Source organism: Abramis brama (genome assembly GCF_963993115.1).
Source record: "Abramis brama genome assembly, chromosome: 23".
Lineage (NCBI taxonomy): Eukaryota > Metazoa > Chordata > Actinopteri > Cypriniformes > Leuciscidae > Abramis > Abramis brama.
Window position 1 is genome coordinate 29418267 of NC_139985.1, and position 15226 is coordinate 29433492.

At 37.8% G+C, this 15226-nt stretch overlaps 1 protein-coding gene across 1 annotated transcript; it reads left to right on the forward strand.

Moving 5' to 3' along the window:
• Positions 1–9582: 9582 nt before the first annotated feature.
• On the forward strand, positions 9583–14322 carry b3galt6 (UDP-Gal:betaGal beta 1,3-galactosyltransferase polypeptide 6). Its single transcript, XM_084100824.1, has 2 exons — positions 9583–9892; positions 12709–14322. The coding sequence occupies exon 2, from the start codon at positions 12716–12718 to the stop codon at positions 13718–13720; it is 1005 nt and encodes a 334-aa protein (XP_083956950.1). The 5' UTR covers positions 9583–9892; positions 12709–12715; the 3' UTR covers positions 13721–14322.
• The last annotated feature ends 904 nt before the right edge of the window (positions 14323–15226 follow it).

The following is a 15226-nucleotide window of genomic DNA, read 5'->3' on the forward strand; positions in this document are numbered from 1 at the left end:
CCAGTTCAAAAGTCGTGTCGTTACCTGGATAATCTATGACTGTGTGAAAGCAACACGCTACATTAAAGGAATAGTTCACCCAAAATGAAAATTGTCATAATTTATTCACCTTCGTGTTGTTCTTAAACCTGTATGAGTTTTCGAGTAGAATGTTGGACCCCATTGACTTCCATAGTGTGGAAGAAAAATACAATGGAAGTCAATGGGGACCCGCAACTGTTTGCTTCCCAACATTCTTCAAATATCGTTTGTGTTCAGCAGAAGAAAGAAACTCATATAGGTTTAGAATAACTTGAGGGTGAGTAAATTATGACAATTTTTATTTTTGGATGAACTATTCCTTTAATTGCCAGGGGATACTGAAGTTTAAAAGCATTCAGTACTAAATTAAAATGAAAGATCTTTGAACAGGTCTTATGTAATTTAGCACTGCCCTTCAGAAGGCATGTAAGTTACATGTTTTCCAGAGGACGAAATAATTTACACATCATTCTGTTCAAAACATTTACACACCCCGACTCTTAACGCGCATCGTATTGTCTTCTTGAGTTGCTGAATTGTGTGAAAACTGTATCTCAACCATTTATAGAAACTGTTGGAAAGGGCTGGAAATATGCAGACGATGCTGGAAAACCAAAGAGTGGAGCTGGAGGATCTTTCTGAAGAACAGTGAGCAGTTTAACTGGTCAGGACAAACAAGAAGAGACTCATGAACAACTATTAAAAACATACAGTGGTCGATCATACTCAGTATTGAGCATAGGCCTAAAGCATTTGTATTTTTGAACTAGTTAATTTGAGTAAATTATGTTATTTTGTCTTGTGGACAGCATCTAGTGTGTGTGAAACACCTATTCAGGGTAGTGATATTGTAAGTATAATTTATTTTTTTGTCAGGTGACGTCTATATAAACTAAACGCAACACCTTACAAAAGTAACCACAGGTTTTGTATTTTACTCACTGCTGAAAGTGTTCAAAGAGCAGACCTTCACTGGATCACTTGATGCACTAAAGTTACCACATTCACAAAATCAAGACTTTGAAAAGTCGAGGCTATATAAAAAGTTGCACACATAAGACATGACTTCAGGCTGATTGGGCCATCCTTTCACAACATTTTCATTTCAAAATAAGTCAAAAAGTGGACCAATGTATACCAGAATTCACAATGTATTATAATCAACTGTAGGCTTCTCGCAGCACAACTGTGTTTACCCATAGCCTGGTGAAAAAAAGAAGAAAAGCTAAGTATGCTTGTAGCCAGAATAATTATCAGTATACTTCAAGTGTGTTAATGATTAATTAACTTGAAGTGTGCTATTTTGAAACAACTAATTTTGTTCTAAGTATAGCCCATTTTAGTTGTAATTAAATTGTAGTAAAACATAACTTTTAGTGTACTAAATTGGACCAACTTCAAGTATTAGTATAGTATATGCCTGTGTAGGGACTAATTACATGCTTGATTAGTGATATTAAAGTGTACTTTATTTGTGTTACAAGTACATTAAAAATTCATTACGAGTGTCTTCGAAACATATAAGCAATATACCATAAGTGTATTTATATATTTTTGCCGTTTTCGCCCTAGGATAGGACAGTAGCTGGACAGGAAGTGAGCTGAGATGAGAAGTCCGGTTCTTTTCCGCGAACCGATTCTTTCGAACAGTTCGTTTCAATGAACCGGATAAAAAAAAACAAAAAAAAAACAGTGAGCCAACTCTCACGCATTGAGAAATGCAAACAATAAATAGGCCTACCGGTCTGGCGCTTGTGTATGTGACAGATCGCTGTAGAGCCTCAAGCGGCAGGTGAACCGATCATCTTATACTCTACTACTAGTTAATAATATATAAACACGAATGAACAATAGGTAGGCAGGCCTATGTTGAAAGATACATAAAACTTACCAAAACGTATATGCCTCATACATATAATCAGTGGGAAACCTGGTCAATGAAACAGCTGGAGAACAATAGGCTATGTCAGATAACGTTACATTTAACGTTATTACCTCAGGAAAGCCCTTTAATGAACATAGCACGTTAGTTGGCTATAACAATTAGCTATAAAGAGGAGTATTTTGCTAAATTTGTGCACTATATTAAATATTATAATAATTATATTATAATAATAATGATTATAATTTTATAGGCTATATCATTAAAATATAATTACGTTGTTATTATAATAAAAAAACGCATCATATTTCATTTGAGTTGTTATTTTTAACCTTTAATAATAATACCACCTGACAGGGCTTTCTGTATGTTTACAGCATTAGGTGAGATTTTTTTTCTTGAGAAAAATTAACATGTAGGCCTATATTTACTGTACATAATATTTATCCAAATGAATCGATATTGAATCAAGTTTAGAATCAAATTGAATTGAAATCACTGTACCATGTAAACATTGTAATATGTTGTCACTTAATACAATTCTGTTTAGTTACCAAATGTTTTGACAATCACAACACACTTTTTTTTCACAGTAAAAATAGTCATAGTAATTTCTTCCTAGCATTTAAAACTAAAAACATTGTTCATTTAATATTTTCTTTTGTTGTGAAACCTTTTGGAAGTCTTAATTTCAAATATTTTACTTAAGTTATTGTTGTTATAGTTTTTCTATACTTTTGATTAAAACCTCCATACTGAGCATTTCCAGAAAAAATAAAGCAGTCCATGCCTAAAAACATTCTAATGTGTGTCACTTCCCACAGTCAAGTCCCACAACCAGTCACCCAGGAACGAAAACCACCAAATACAGATGATTATTAAAAATGATCAATTCTAAAATCAATTAAATTTAATAAATAAATAATTAAACTAAGACTATGGTGACCATTAAACACTTTCATTCTGCCAAGATGCATGTCCCTCAGAGTTGAAATGAGCAGAATTAGTCTCGAACTGTGTAGGCCTCCCTTGCACCACGAAGTCCACCAACAGTGGAAATGCTCTCCATGGATCCAGTAGTTGGGGCACTGGTGGTCAGCAGCCTCTCTACTTCCATTAGATTGAGAAGAAAGTTGTGCCGGATGCAAGCTGATAAAATAAGGCTGTTTATTTTGTCAGGGTGTAAGTTGACCCAGCTATGCAGGATCCTCCAGCGAGATGACAAAAGGCATTTTCTACTACATTGCGCGCTCAAGACAATCTGTAGTTGAAGATGCGTTGTTGTGTAGATAAGTCCCGACCAGGGTGAGGCCGCATCAGGTAGGTTTTTAATGGGAATGCAACAATGGTGAATGGCATGTTCCCCAGATGCTCCTGGAAGATGCTGATCATCTGGCACCTCCAGCTTCTTTGCATCTAGTGCCTGCCCTATGGCTGAGCCAGCAAACACACCCCCATCGCTTGACCGTCCCTTCTCTCCAATATGGACTAGGCGGAAGCGATATTCGGCATCAGCACATTGGCATATTTGTCATCAGGTGTGGTAAACTGGAAAAACTCCTTTTCAGAGGAGCATAGAAGGACCTACAGAACTCCCTATCTGAGCTCCCGTTGCATTCAATGCAATTATATGTACAAAGACTGTGAAGGATACTGGATGTGGACAAAGAGGAAAACTTCAAGGGTTCTACTGTGAAAATGATTTTGCAGGATCATGCAGCATGGACTGTTTTTATGCGGCTGGAGGCACAATCTGATTTTCTATAGACAATATTAGTGCCAGAACACATAGATTGGGTTTGCATAAACCCTCATTGTGTTGCCCTTCAAATAAAAGATTTTGTGATGAGTGTGCTTGTAGTTAATTTGTCTCAAAGTGTCATAAGATGTGTTTGACAGCGGTGCATTTTGCTGTTCATTAGTGTTGTCAAAAATGAATTGTCAGCACATCAGGCATACAACACTCAAAAAAATGTTGTTAAATTTAATGAATTAAAATAAGCTAAAGTAACACGGTTGTTTAATATTTTGTCACAACTTAATTTAATTGTGTTCAATCAACCTAATATATTTAAAACTGAAGTTTGCTTAATTAATTTGTGTGAAAACTACATGAATCATTTTTGTTGACGACTAACTGGGCAGTGGATCTGTAGTTCCCAGCATGCTTTGCAAGGGACTGCATTAGGAGGGTACATTTAGGGATCAAAGTGTTATTTTATGTGTTTTTCTGTAAATGGAAAGATGTTGTTAGTTAATGTTAGTGTTTAATATTCAGTTATGTTAGAAACTTATTTTGTGGTTACCATTATGCAGAAGAGTGGTGACTGTGTTTAGCTTAGGGCTGTGGGCACTCAGTATACATGCATTACACCTCTTTCGCAAAGTGGTTTTAATTTAAGTGAACAAAATTAATTAATTAGTTAATTCATTTTGAACATTCAAAAGCTATTCTTTGAATTAATGTAATTAATTCATGGAAAGGATTTCCACGTGATGAAATGGCTTTCTTTCAGCATTAAGCACTTTTGTTAGGCTAACTTAAATTGCATAGATTGGATCAACTTTATTAACTAGTGTAATTGTACTAAGTTGGATTCAACTATATTTAATTAAGTTGAATGCAAATTAAGTAATTAGTTGGTCCAAAACATTGCAAATTAGTTGGGCTGACACTATTAAATTAAGCTGTGCCCAACCATAGCAAATAAGTTGAATCAACCTTAATAAATTAAGTTGACCCAACGTAAGTACATTAAATTGGAATAACAGAATTGCATAATGCTGAAATAAAGCAAGTTAATCATGTGGAAATCCTTTCCATGATTTTTTTATGTTCATTCAAAGAGTTATTTTTTTGAGTGAATACGACATGAAAAGAGGTTTAAAAATATTTATTTAAAAAAAAAAATGTTTAAGACAAAGCCCAATTCCAAAAGGATATATTAGTGCTTGCTCCACAGTCTAGTTGAGGTGGGACAAATAATTCAAAAAACAATACATTTCAATATGGTTTCTAGCAATACATTATCAATACCTTGGCACTAATGCAGATTGCAACTTGCTTTACTGTATACAGACAAAACAAGCATTTTGAAGATGTCATCTCAGGGGTTTCTGTTCTTGAACAGCTAACAGTCAGTTTAATTAACTCGAGTGTGTTCAGTTCATGTTAAACTCGTGCAAAAGCGATTCAAAAGCATAAGGAACTGTTCTCTTATCGCTCTCGCAGTAATTTGGAAGTGGGCGAAACTTGAAGTCTTGTAGGGTGCAGACAGACTCTATTGCCAACAACAGCCAATAATACTAGAGAGAATGTTTTTTTGTAATTAAAATAAAGGCTGCCTGAATGTGGTGGTGCAAAGAGGAGGATGTGCTTCCCATCTATCGCTCCTATGCAGTTCGGAAAATTTTGAGGCAATATTCCTCCACTCCTGCTCAGTCAGTCTTGATAGGTGTGTATCCATCATCTGCCTGTTAATTGCTGCACCTTGACGGATTTAGCCACTGCTCTCCCCCATACGGTAGTTAAAGGCAATCATTCTTACTGGATTTCCTGTGGCCAGATGTCTGTAAAACATTAACATTAATATAAACATTAATTTCTCCCTCTTCACAGAAAATGAGTGCAGAATGAGATGGATCACATCAAGTGGAAGAAAAGACAACAACTGCCAAGTGGCTCTGGAGCAGTGCGTCACAGGAGTGGAAATACACTGCTGCAATTTCCTTCCTGAATATCTTCCTACAAAATAGAAGGTAATATTTATAGTAATCCATTTTGAATCAAATTTACTTTCTAACATACAGTACAAGGGAGAAAAGTATGATTTGAATTAGACTTTTAAAGGATTAGTTCACCCCAAAATGAAAATTTCCTAATAATTTACTCACCCCAATGCCATCCAAGATATCCATGTCTTTCTTTCCTCAGTGGGAGAGAAATTATGTGTTTTGAGGAAAACATTTCTGGATTTTTCTTCTAACAACGGACTTCATTGGTGACCATCGTTTTTAAGTCCAAATCAATGCAGTTTCAAAAGTCTCTGAAGTGTTTAAACGGGCTGTACGCGCTCACAGCTGAAGAAGAGGTTGTTATCTAGCGAAACGATAGGTCATTTAAAAAAAAATATATATAATTTATAGACTTTTTAACCTTCAGTAGTTCGGATTGAGCTGATCAACAAACGGACAGGGAACTACGTCATCAGGTTGAAAGGTCACGCCGGCGCCGGCAATACTATTTGAACTACTATTCATATTCATCAGAATGTTATTCATATACTATTCATATTCATATTCACTGAATACTATTACTATATATATAATAGCAAACAATACTATTTGAACTATCCTCCTACGTACGGTCGCATTGTAAACAGTGGGGCGGTACTTCTGCCGGCGCCGGCGTGACCTTTCAACGTGATGACGTAGTTCCCTGTCCGTTTGTTGATCAGCTCAATCCGAACTACTGAAGGTTAAAAAGTCTATAAATTATATATATATTTTTTTAAATGACCTATCGTTTCGCTAGATAACAACCTCTTCTTCAGCTGTGAGCGCGTACAGCCCGTTTAAACACTTCAGAGACTTTTGAAACTGCATTGATTTGGACTTAAAAACGATGGTAACCAATGAAGTCCATTGTTAGAAGAAAAATCCAGAAATGTTTTCCTCAAAACACATAATTTCTCTCCCACTGAGGAAAGAAAGACATGGATATCTTGGATGGCATTGGGGTGAGTAAATTATTAGGAAATTTTTATTTTGGGGTGAACTAATCCTTTAACTGTAAAAAAAAACAACTGTGTATGCTCATGTTTGTCTCTCTTTCTTTTTCTCAGTACAATCAGTAACGTTGACTTCAACAACTATGTGGACGGGTCGACCCATGAAGGTGATTTAGAAACACAAATGACTCCAGAAGAGGAAAGCCCAGTACCAGAGAGAGCAGGATGGCCACAGAGACACAGGGGGAAAAAACGCTACCCAAAAAGTCCAAACATACAAATGAATGAAAAGCTTATGGACTTTTTTTAGCAACGCCAACAGTGCCACCAAAACAACATGACGAAACCAAGCTTTTCCTTTTAAGTTTAGCACCTCAAATGAGGTCCTTGGGGAAAAGGGAACAAACACGGGCATAAATAGAGATGCTCCGTATCCTGGATGACCTGTGATTAGCTACAGGACCACCACTGTTTGGTAGCTGAAATGCTCCAAATTAAAATATTGTGGCACCCTCAGCTTTCTCAACATACATAGTTCAATGAGATGTAACATTGTTTGTTTGATTGGTTGATTTATTATTGACATCATAATAAATGTAAACTGTAAATCCGATATGGACTTAAAGGGTTAGTTCACCCAAAAATGAAAATTCTGTCAGTAATTACTCACCCTCATGTTGTTCCAACCCCGTCAGACTTTCGTTCATCTTCAGAACACTAATTAAGATATTTCTGATTAAATCTGAGAGCTGATCACTCCTCCATAGGCTTCTAAGACATTATAACTTGCTGGCCCAGAAAATGTATTAAAGACATCGTTAATATAGTCCAAGTGACTCCAGTGGCTCAATCTTAAGTTTATAAAGCGCTGAGAATACTTTTTGTGTGCAAAAAACAAACAAAAATAACGACTTTATTCCACTATTCATTTCCTTCTCTCTGGGCCTTGAGTTTTTTCACGTAGTGTAACTGCGTAGCGCTTCTCTGTTATACGTCACACGTATCACACACATGACCAGCGTCGGCCAATAGTGAGCCTACGTGTGACGTACAACACATATGCGCTGCGCAGTTACACTACGTGAAAAAACTCAAGGCCCAGAGAGAAGGAAATGAATAGTGGAATAAAGTCGTTATTTTTGTTTGTTTTTTGCGCACAAAAAGTATTCTCAGCGCTTTATAAACTTAAGATTGAGCCACTGTAGTCACTTGGACTATATTAACGATGTCTTTAATAACTTTTCTGGACCAGCAAGTTATAATGTCTTAGAAGCCTATGGAGAAGTGAGACAGCTCTCAGATTTAATCAAAAATATCTTAATTTGTGTTCCGAAGATGAACGAAAGTCTGACGGGGTTGGAACAACATGAGGGTGAGTAATTACTGACAGAATTTTCATTTTTGGATGAACGAACCCTTTAAGTGCAGCTCCTGAACAAGGTGGTGGAAAGTGCCATATTGTTGCCTTTTTTCATTTAGAGGGTGTGTATACCCAAATTCGATTGCCTCTATTCTTCAGTCTGCGACGTAAAAGTAGTGCAGCAGGTTTTTTGGTTCCACTTTATTTCGATAGTCCACTTTAGACAATCTACTAACTATAAGTAACTTTGCAACTACATGTCAACTAACTGTCATTAGAGTACTAGTAGACTGTAGTAGACTGTCAGTAGATTGTTAGGTTAGGGTTAGGGTTCGGGTTAGTAGAATAAATATAAGAATAGGCTTGTAGTTGCCAAGTTACTTATAGTCAGAAGAATTTCTGTTGGGGGAGCATCAAAATAAAGTGTTAGCAGATATTAAGCATACAGTCTACTAATACTCTAATGACGGTTAGTTGACATGTAGTTTCAAAGTTACTTATTGTTAGTAGAATGTCTAAAGTGGACTATCAAAATAAAGTGTTACCGTTTTGTTTTGTTTTTTTGTCAGTCAAAATTGTATCTGTTTGAGAAGAATAGGAAAAACAAGGCATTCATACAAAAAAGCCTTCATAGGTTACGTAGGTTAAATACATATACGCAAATTTAATTATGTCTGTTGAATAGTGCATAATTTATTAGTGAATATTCTTTAGTACCGAAAAGTATTAAAGAAAAACTATTATTAAACTAAAATATAGTACATTCATCTTTCATTGAAAGAAAAAGTTATCTTTTGACAGAAAGGAGTATGAGTGACCCCTAAATGAATAGCACCAGAGGGTGATACGTATCTTGTAGGCTACGTAGCCTAACTGTCATTATACATAACATTATGTTACAAAGAAATAATATATCGCCAGTTACGTATACGATAAACAAGAATAGCCTATCAAATAACTTGTTTGGTTAACGTTTTCACTCGGGTTAGCTAGTAAACGCTAGCTAAATAAATACTATTGTATAACGTCTAGGACAACTCGAGGTATCGGCTCAGGACGCGCACTTTCTCAGTTTATGGCCAGCAATATTGTTATGTTTAAGGATATTATGAAATTAAGATAATGTCTGTACTATGTTATGATTGTAGCCTACTGTACAATTAAATACAATCGTTGCTAAGTCTGCAGTCTGAACACTTTACCTCAGAGCGTCCGTTAACTGAATGAATTGAGAATATCACCTGAAAATCCGATAACTTCTCGAGAAGCGCAGCGAGTGAACACACACACACACACACACCGGCTGACCCATTTAATGTTTTTTTTTTAATTATTATTATTATAAATATGGAAATATGAAATTATTTTAAAATAAAATTAGTGAAATAATTTAAAATTCACATATATTTTTATATAATTGTGATGTGATAAATTAAAACAACTTAATATGGTTTACATCTTTAAAAATTGTGAGTTTAATGTTTTATAAAATGTTAAGATGTTGCGGACATGAAGCCAATGATGTAAACGCAATCATCCCTTCCGGTAGGTGGCGCAGGTCGTCAACATAGATGTCTGAGCATTTCACTGTGCTGCTTGTGAACGGGAAGTGCAGTGTGTATGTGTGTGTGTGTGAGTGTATTTTGAGCTGACTGCTGAGATGAAGAAGTAATGACTCTTCCACACTTTCCAATTTAGTCTGACCTTTTTAGTCGTTGCGGTAGATCTGTGCGTTTGCTGTGTGTAGATAGTGTACGTGTTGTTTGGAGGGGCAGAAGAAGGACAGATGTGACATCTCCAGCACATCAGCTGCCACTGCAGAACAAAACAACCTCTCATAAAGATGCACAGGAGGAGCCATAAACACAGTAAATGATCACTTCGGCGGAAATCTACCAGGTAATTTGCATTGATGGGTGATCAGTCTTAAGTGGCACTATGGTATCTGTGAGGTTGATTTGGCTTTCTAATGTTTCCACAAAATAACATATTTTTTTTAGTTGACATGCTATACTTAATATGATTATTTTTATGTTTATGATTATTTACCATGCAGTTGTAATGGCCTTATTAGTTGAGGATATTTTGAAGAAAAAAAATCCTGCATGGAATAATTGTGCTTTTAAAAGTCAAGGCCATCTTAAATTATCTAGTGAACTAAAGAAACAAGGTGTACAAAAATATAAACAACAAAAAAAAGTTTTACAATGTTATTTTCATGTGCCTGTTCACACCAACACGAATGTTCAGCATGAAAATTCATGATTTTCGAATGTGATTTGAATGAACATTCATTAAATCATTCATATGTCATTGAATCATTCATTCAGACCAATTCAACAAAATTAATTCAACATTTTTAAATAGATTAAACATTTAATCAGTACGTCTAGTAAATGACATGTCATTTCATGTCTATTCGGAATCATGAGAGAATCGTGATCTCTGAATAAAAATTTAGAGAATTTAATTAAAAATTCTCTATTTACCCAGAATCGTGCAGCTCTAGTCTTCGGGTACATGAACAAATGCACAAATCTTATCGATTGACCAGTTTTATTCAAAGTGCAATGGAAAAGAGATTAGAGAGCCGCTCCGTAACAAACCCGACGGCATGCGTTGAATGCTCATGTAAGTCTGAACAGACGCATCAACAGCCCTTCATTCAAGTGAAAATGTTTATCGCACAAAACAATTCATCTTGCTGTGAACAGGCTTTAAAGGATAAGTCCGGTATTTAGCACTTTGAGTCTCTTTTCTGGATTGTTTTGGAGGAACTAGAGTGGTGGACACAGAAATGTTGACGATGGTCCTGTCCCGCTTCGGAGTGGCGACTACGGGCATGCCCGAACATGTCCTTAAAACAACCCTTAACGTTCGTTTTCAAAACTGTGCAACTCACCGAGTGGTTAGTGGTGTTCGTGGATGATTAAAAACAAATATATCGGCGCAATGTATGATTTCAATCCGTGCTATTTGCTATAGTGGAACTATTTTTTCAGATACCTCACAACCGCGTATAAACTTCCGCTCGATATTTGAGTCTGAAGCGCAGTAATATCAACGAGCAATGAGTCCTCCAACAGAAATCAATGGGATTCTACAAAATGCCAAATAAAACACGACAGAAACTGTATTTCGCTACGCTACTTGATTTGGAACATCCACGAACACCACTAACCACTCGATGAGGTGCACAGTTTTGATAACGAACGTTAAGGGTTGTTTTAAGGACATGTTCGTGCATTCCCGTAGCCGGCCACTCTGAGGCCATCCTTAAAAATATTCTTGTTTGCCGTAACCCGACCGACCCTGTCAATTTAGTACCGACCCAATTATTTATTTATTTTCCCTTTTAGTCCGACCGACTTGCCGGTTGTAAAATGCATTAAGACCGACCGATATTTTTTTTAACTCTTCAAACAACTAATACAAATGCAATAAAATAATATTAGTTATTAAGTATTGTGAATATAAATTGCCTAGACCTACATACAAACATAAGCTATGTTCTTTCTTTTAAATAAAAACCCGTGGCGCGTCATCTATGATTATGTTTACACCATTGGTTTACACATGTCACACTACGGCCTGCAGGCTAAGTTCGCTTCGTTTCATTCACTGTCAATGGTTCGCGCTTGGTAATGATGGCTGCGGCTTCATCCATCTCCATGAACGCGCGCCGACCGCCACCGGAAGCCAGTTATTTTCGTTTATAAAGTTTTAAATATGTATATTTTTACGACAAAACCGCACGGATTACCCTCAGAAGGCCTTCGTTTATCCCCCTGGAGCTGGATGGATTATTTTTGTGAAGGATGCATGCACATTTTCTGTCTTGAATCAGCTGGACCCCATTGCTTCACATTATAACCACTGAAAGATCTAAGACATTTTCTAAAATAACTGAAAATGTGTTCGTCTGAAAAAAGATTGACATATGCATCTCGAACGGCTTGAGGGTGAGTAAATCATGGCTTAAATATCATTTTTAGGGGAACTATCCCTTTAACACACAATCATCTTCATTAAATGTAAAGAAACGAAATGATCTTACCAGGGCTGTTTCCGCTTTCTCTTATTGCGGGCTTTGATTTAGAAATTTTAGCTGATGATCAATAAAATAATGTATCTCATAACTGTTGCTTTCGGTGACGTGCACTCCATTAAATCTGCATATAGCGGGAATTGAAGATCGGATTTATCCGCAAAAAAAAACACACGTTTAGCCTATGTAACCAGGTGTAAATGGAATCGTTTTGATAAATCAGATTGCAATCCGATCTGAGAAAACGCATGAAGTGGCCTGGTGTGAACAGCCCCTAGACATCGGTGAAAAATGTTTTTCCCCCCCATCTCCCCCGACCCCCAATTTTTTTTTTTTTTTATAAAAAAAATATACTTTTTTATATATTTTTTTTTATATATATTTTTTTATATATATATAAAAATATAGACCTACCTACCGACCCTTTTTTTCTTTTTTTTTGCTGTTACTGCAAACCAAAATATTTTTAAGGATGGCCTGAAGCGGTCAAAGGCGATTCTAAACGAGTCAAAAAGTCGAGACAGGACCCATTGTCCACCACTCTAGTTCATCCACAACAAACCAGAAAAGATACTCAAAGTGCTAAATACCGGAATTATCCTTTAATGTTGCACATTTTAGGTAAGGCTTGTTTTCAAAACTGATACGATTTCCTTCTGTTCCTCAGTGACATCATGAATTTGGTCCGTCTTGTGTGTCGTCATAAGACAGCCCTGGCACTCTGTGTCCTCTTCCTCTTTGCCGTCGTCCTTTTGTTCCTCGCCAAATGTACGTCTGAGACGCTGAAGCCGGCTGAGTCCCCAGGGGTGGCGCCGCGGGCCGAGTCCCGTCAGAAGCAGCCGGCAGGGCCTCCCCGTGCCAGAGAGCTCTCGGCGTTCCTGGTCGTCCTCATCACCACGGGGCCGAAGTACACCGAGCGCCGCAGTATTATCCGGAGCACCTGGCTGACCAAGCAGGATCCCGAAGTGCTCTACTGGTTTGTCATTGGCACAGAGGGTTTACCCGCCGAAGACCTCCAGAACATCGGGACCGAGCAGGTCCGCCACCATGACCTCCTCTTGCTCCCCGACCTCAGAGATTCGTACGAGAACCTCACGCAGAAACTGCTGCACATGTACTCGTGGTTGGACCAAAACGTGGACTTTAAGTTCGTCCTGAAGGCCGACGATGACACCTTTGCCCGCTTGGATCTCCTCAAAGAGGAGCTGAAGAGCAAGGAGCCCAGTCGCCTGTACTGGGGCTTCTTCTCTGGACGCGGGAGAGTGAAAACGGCCGGGAAATGGAAAGAAAGTACTTGGGATCTGTGCGACTACTACTTACCGTACGCTCTGGGCGGGGGCTATGTGCTCTCCGCCGACCTCGTGCACTACGTTCATCTCAACGTGGGGTTTCTAAAGATCTGGCAGAGTGAGGACGTATCCTTGGGCGCGTGGTTGGCCCCCGTGGACGTGAAGCGGCTTCACGATCCACGCTTCGACACGGAGTACAAGTCGCGCGGATGCAGCAATAAGTACCTGGTCACACACAAGCAGAGTTTAGAGGACATGTTGGAGAAACATCAGACACTACAGCGAGATGGGCACCTGTGCAAAGAGGAGGTCAAACTGAGGCTGTCCTATGTTTACGACTGGAGCGTCCCACCTTCCCAGTGTTGCCAGCGGAAGGATGGCATCCCCTGACTCTTTGACACCCGTGATCTTGTGCATTTTTTCCACTTGCTATTTATTTATTTATTTATTATCAGTGTCGACCTGAAACAGGTTACTTAACCTTTTAAAAAAAGGCTTTTGAAATGAGAAGTGTGGGTGAGGGCACAGAAAGCTGCTCTTCTGGAAGTTGAATCAGTAAATGAGATGGTCTTCTGGAGTCAGTTTGTGCAGAGAGCCTGGGAAGTGATCAATGTTTTCTGCTGTATTCTCTCCATACACCTTCTGTACTTGATGTCCACTGCTACAATTTTCCATGTGTAATCCTGAGAAGTTTAGAGTGTATATGTTGTAATAAATCGACATATGAAATGTGAACCAGACAAACAGTTTATTAACAGGAAAGAAACTTGAAGAAAAATTAACCTAAAGTATTTTTTCCATTTGTGATAAAGAACCCGAGATGGTTTTCTTTGAGTTTTGCTCACAAATTTGCCATATGATGATAAAGCTGTCTTGAGGACTTGGCTCTGCCAGGTTTGGCCTATTGTTAGTATTTTATGTGATGTGACAGAGTTGTAAATAATGTACCTCAAATTTTATTAAACATTTGTTTGTTCTGTTTTTACACCACATCTATCGCCTTACGTATGCATTTTTTTATATATCTATCTATCTATCTTTCTTTCTTTCTTTCTTTCTTTCTTTCTTTCTATTTATCTATCTATCTATCCATCTATCTATCTTTCTGTCTTTCTTTTCTATCTATCTATCTTTCTTTCTTTCTGTCTTTCTTTCTTTTCCATCTATCTATCTATCTATCTTTCTTTCTATCTATCTTTCTTTTCTATCTATCTACAGTGAGGAAAATAAGTATTTGAACACCCTGCTATTTTGCAAGTTCTCCCACTTAGAAATCATGGAGGGGTCTGAAATTGTCATAGTAGGTGCATGTCCACTGTGAGAGACATAATCTAAAAAAAAAAAATCCAGAAATCACAATGTATGATTTTTTAACTATTTATTTGTATGATACAGCTGCAAATAAGTATTTGAACACCTGAGAAAATCAATGTTAATATTTGGTACAGTAGCCTTTGTTTGCAATTACAGAGGTCAAACGTTTCCTGTAGTTTTTCACCAGGTTTGCACACACTGCAGGAGGGATTTTGGCCCACTCCTCCACACAGATCTTCTCTAGATCAGTCAGGTTTCTGGGCTGTCGCTGAGAAACACGGAGTTTGAGCTCCCTCCAAAGATTCTCTATTGGGTTTAGGTCTGGAGACTGGCTAGGCCACGCCAGAACCTTGATATGCTTCTTACAGAGCCACTCCTTGGTTATCCTGGCTGTGTGCTTCGGGTCATTGTCATGTTGGAAGACCCAGCCTCGACCCATCTTCAATGCTCTAACTGAGGGAAGGAGGTTGTTCCCCAAAATCTCGCAATACATGGCCCCGGTCATCCTCTCCTTAATACAGTGCAGTCGCCCTGTCCCATGTGCAGAAAAACACCCCCAAAGCATGATGCTACCACCCCCAT

What these genes read in the sequence shown, in the direction of transcription:
- b3galt6 (XM_084100824.1), top strand. Translation starts at nt 12,716, where the DNA reads ATGAATTTGGTCCGTCTTGTGTGTCGTCATAAGACAGCCCTGGCACTC.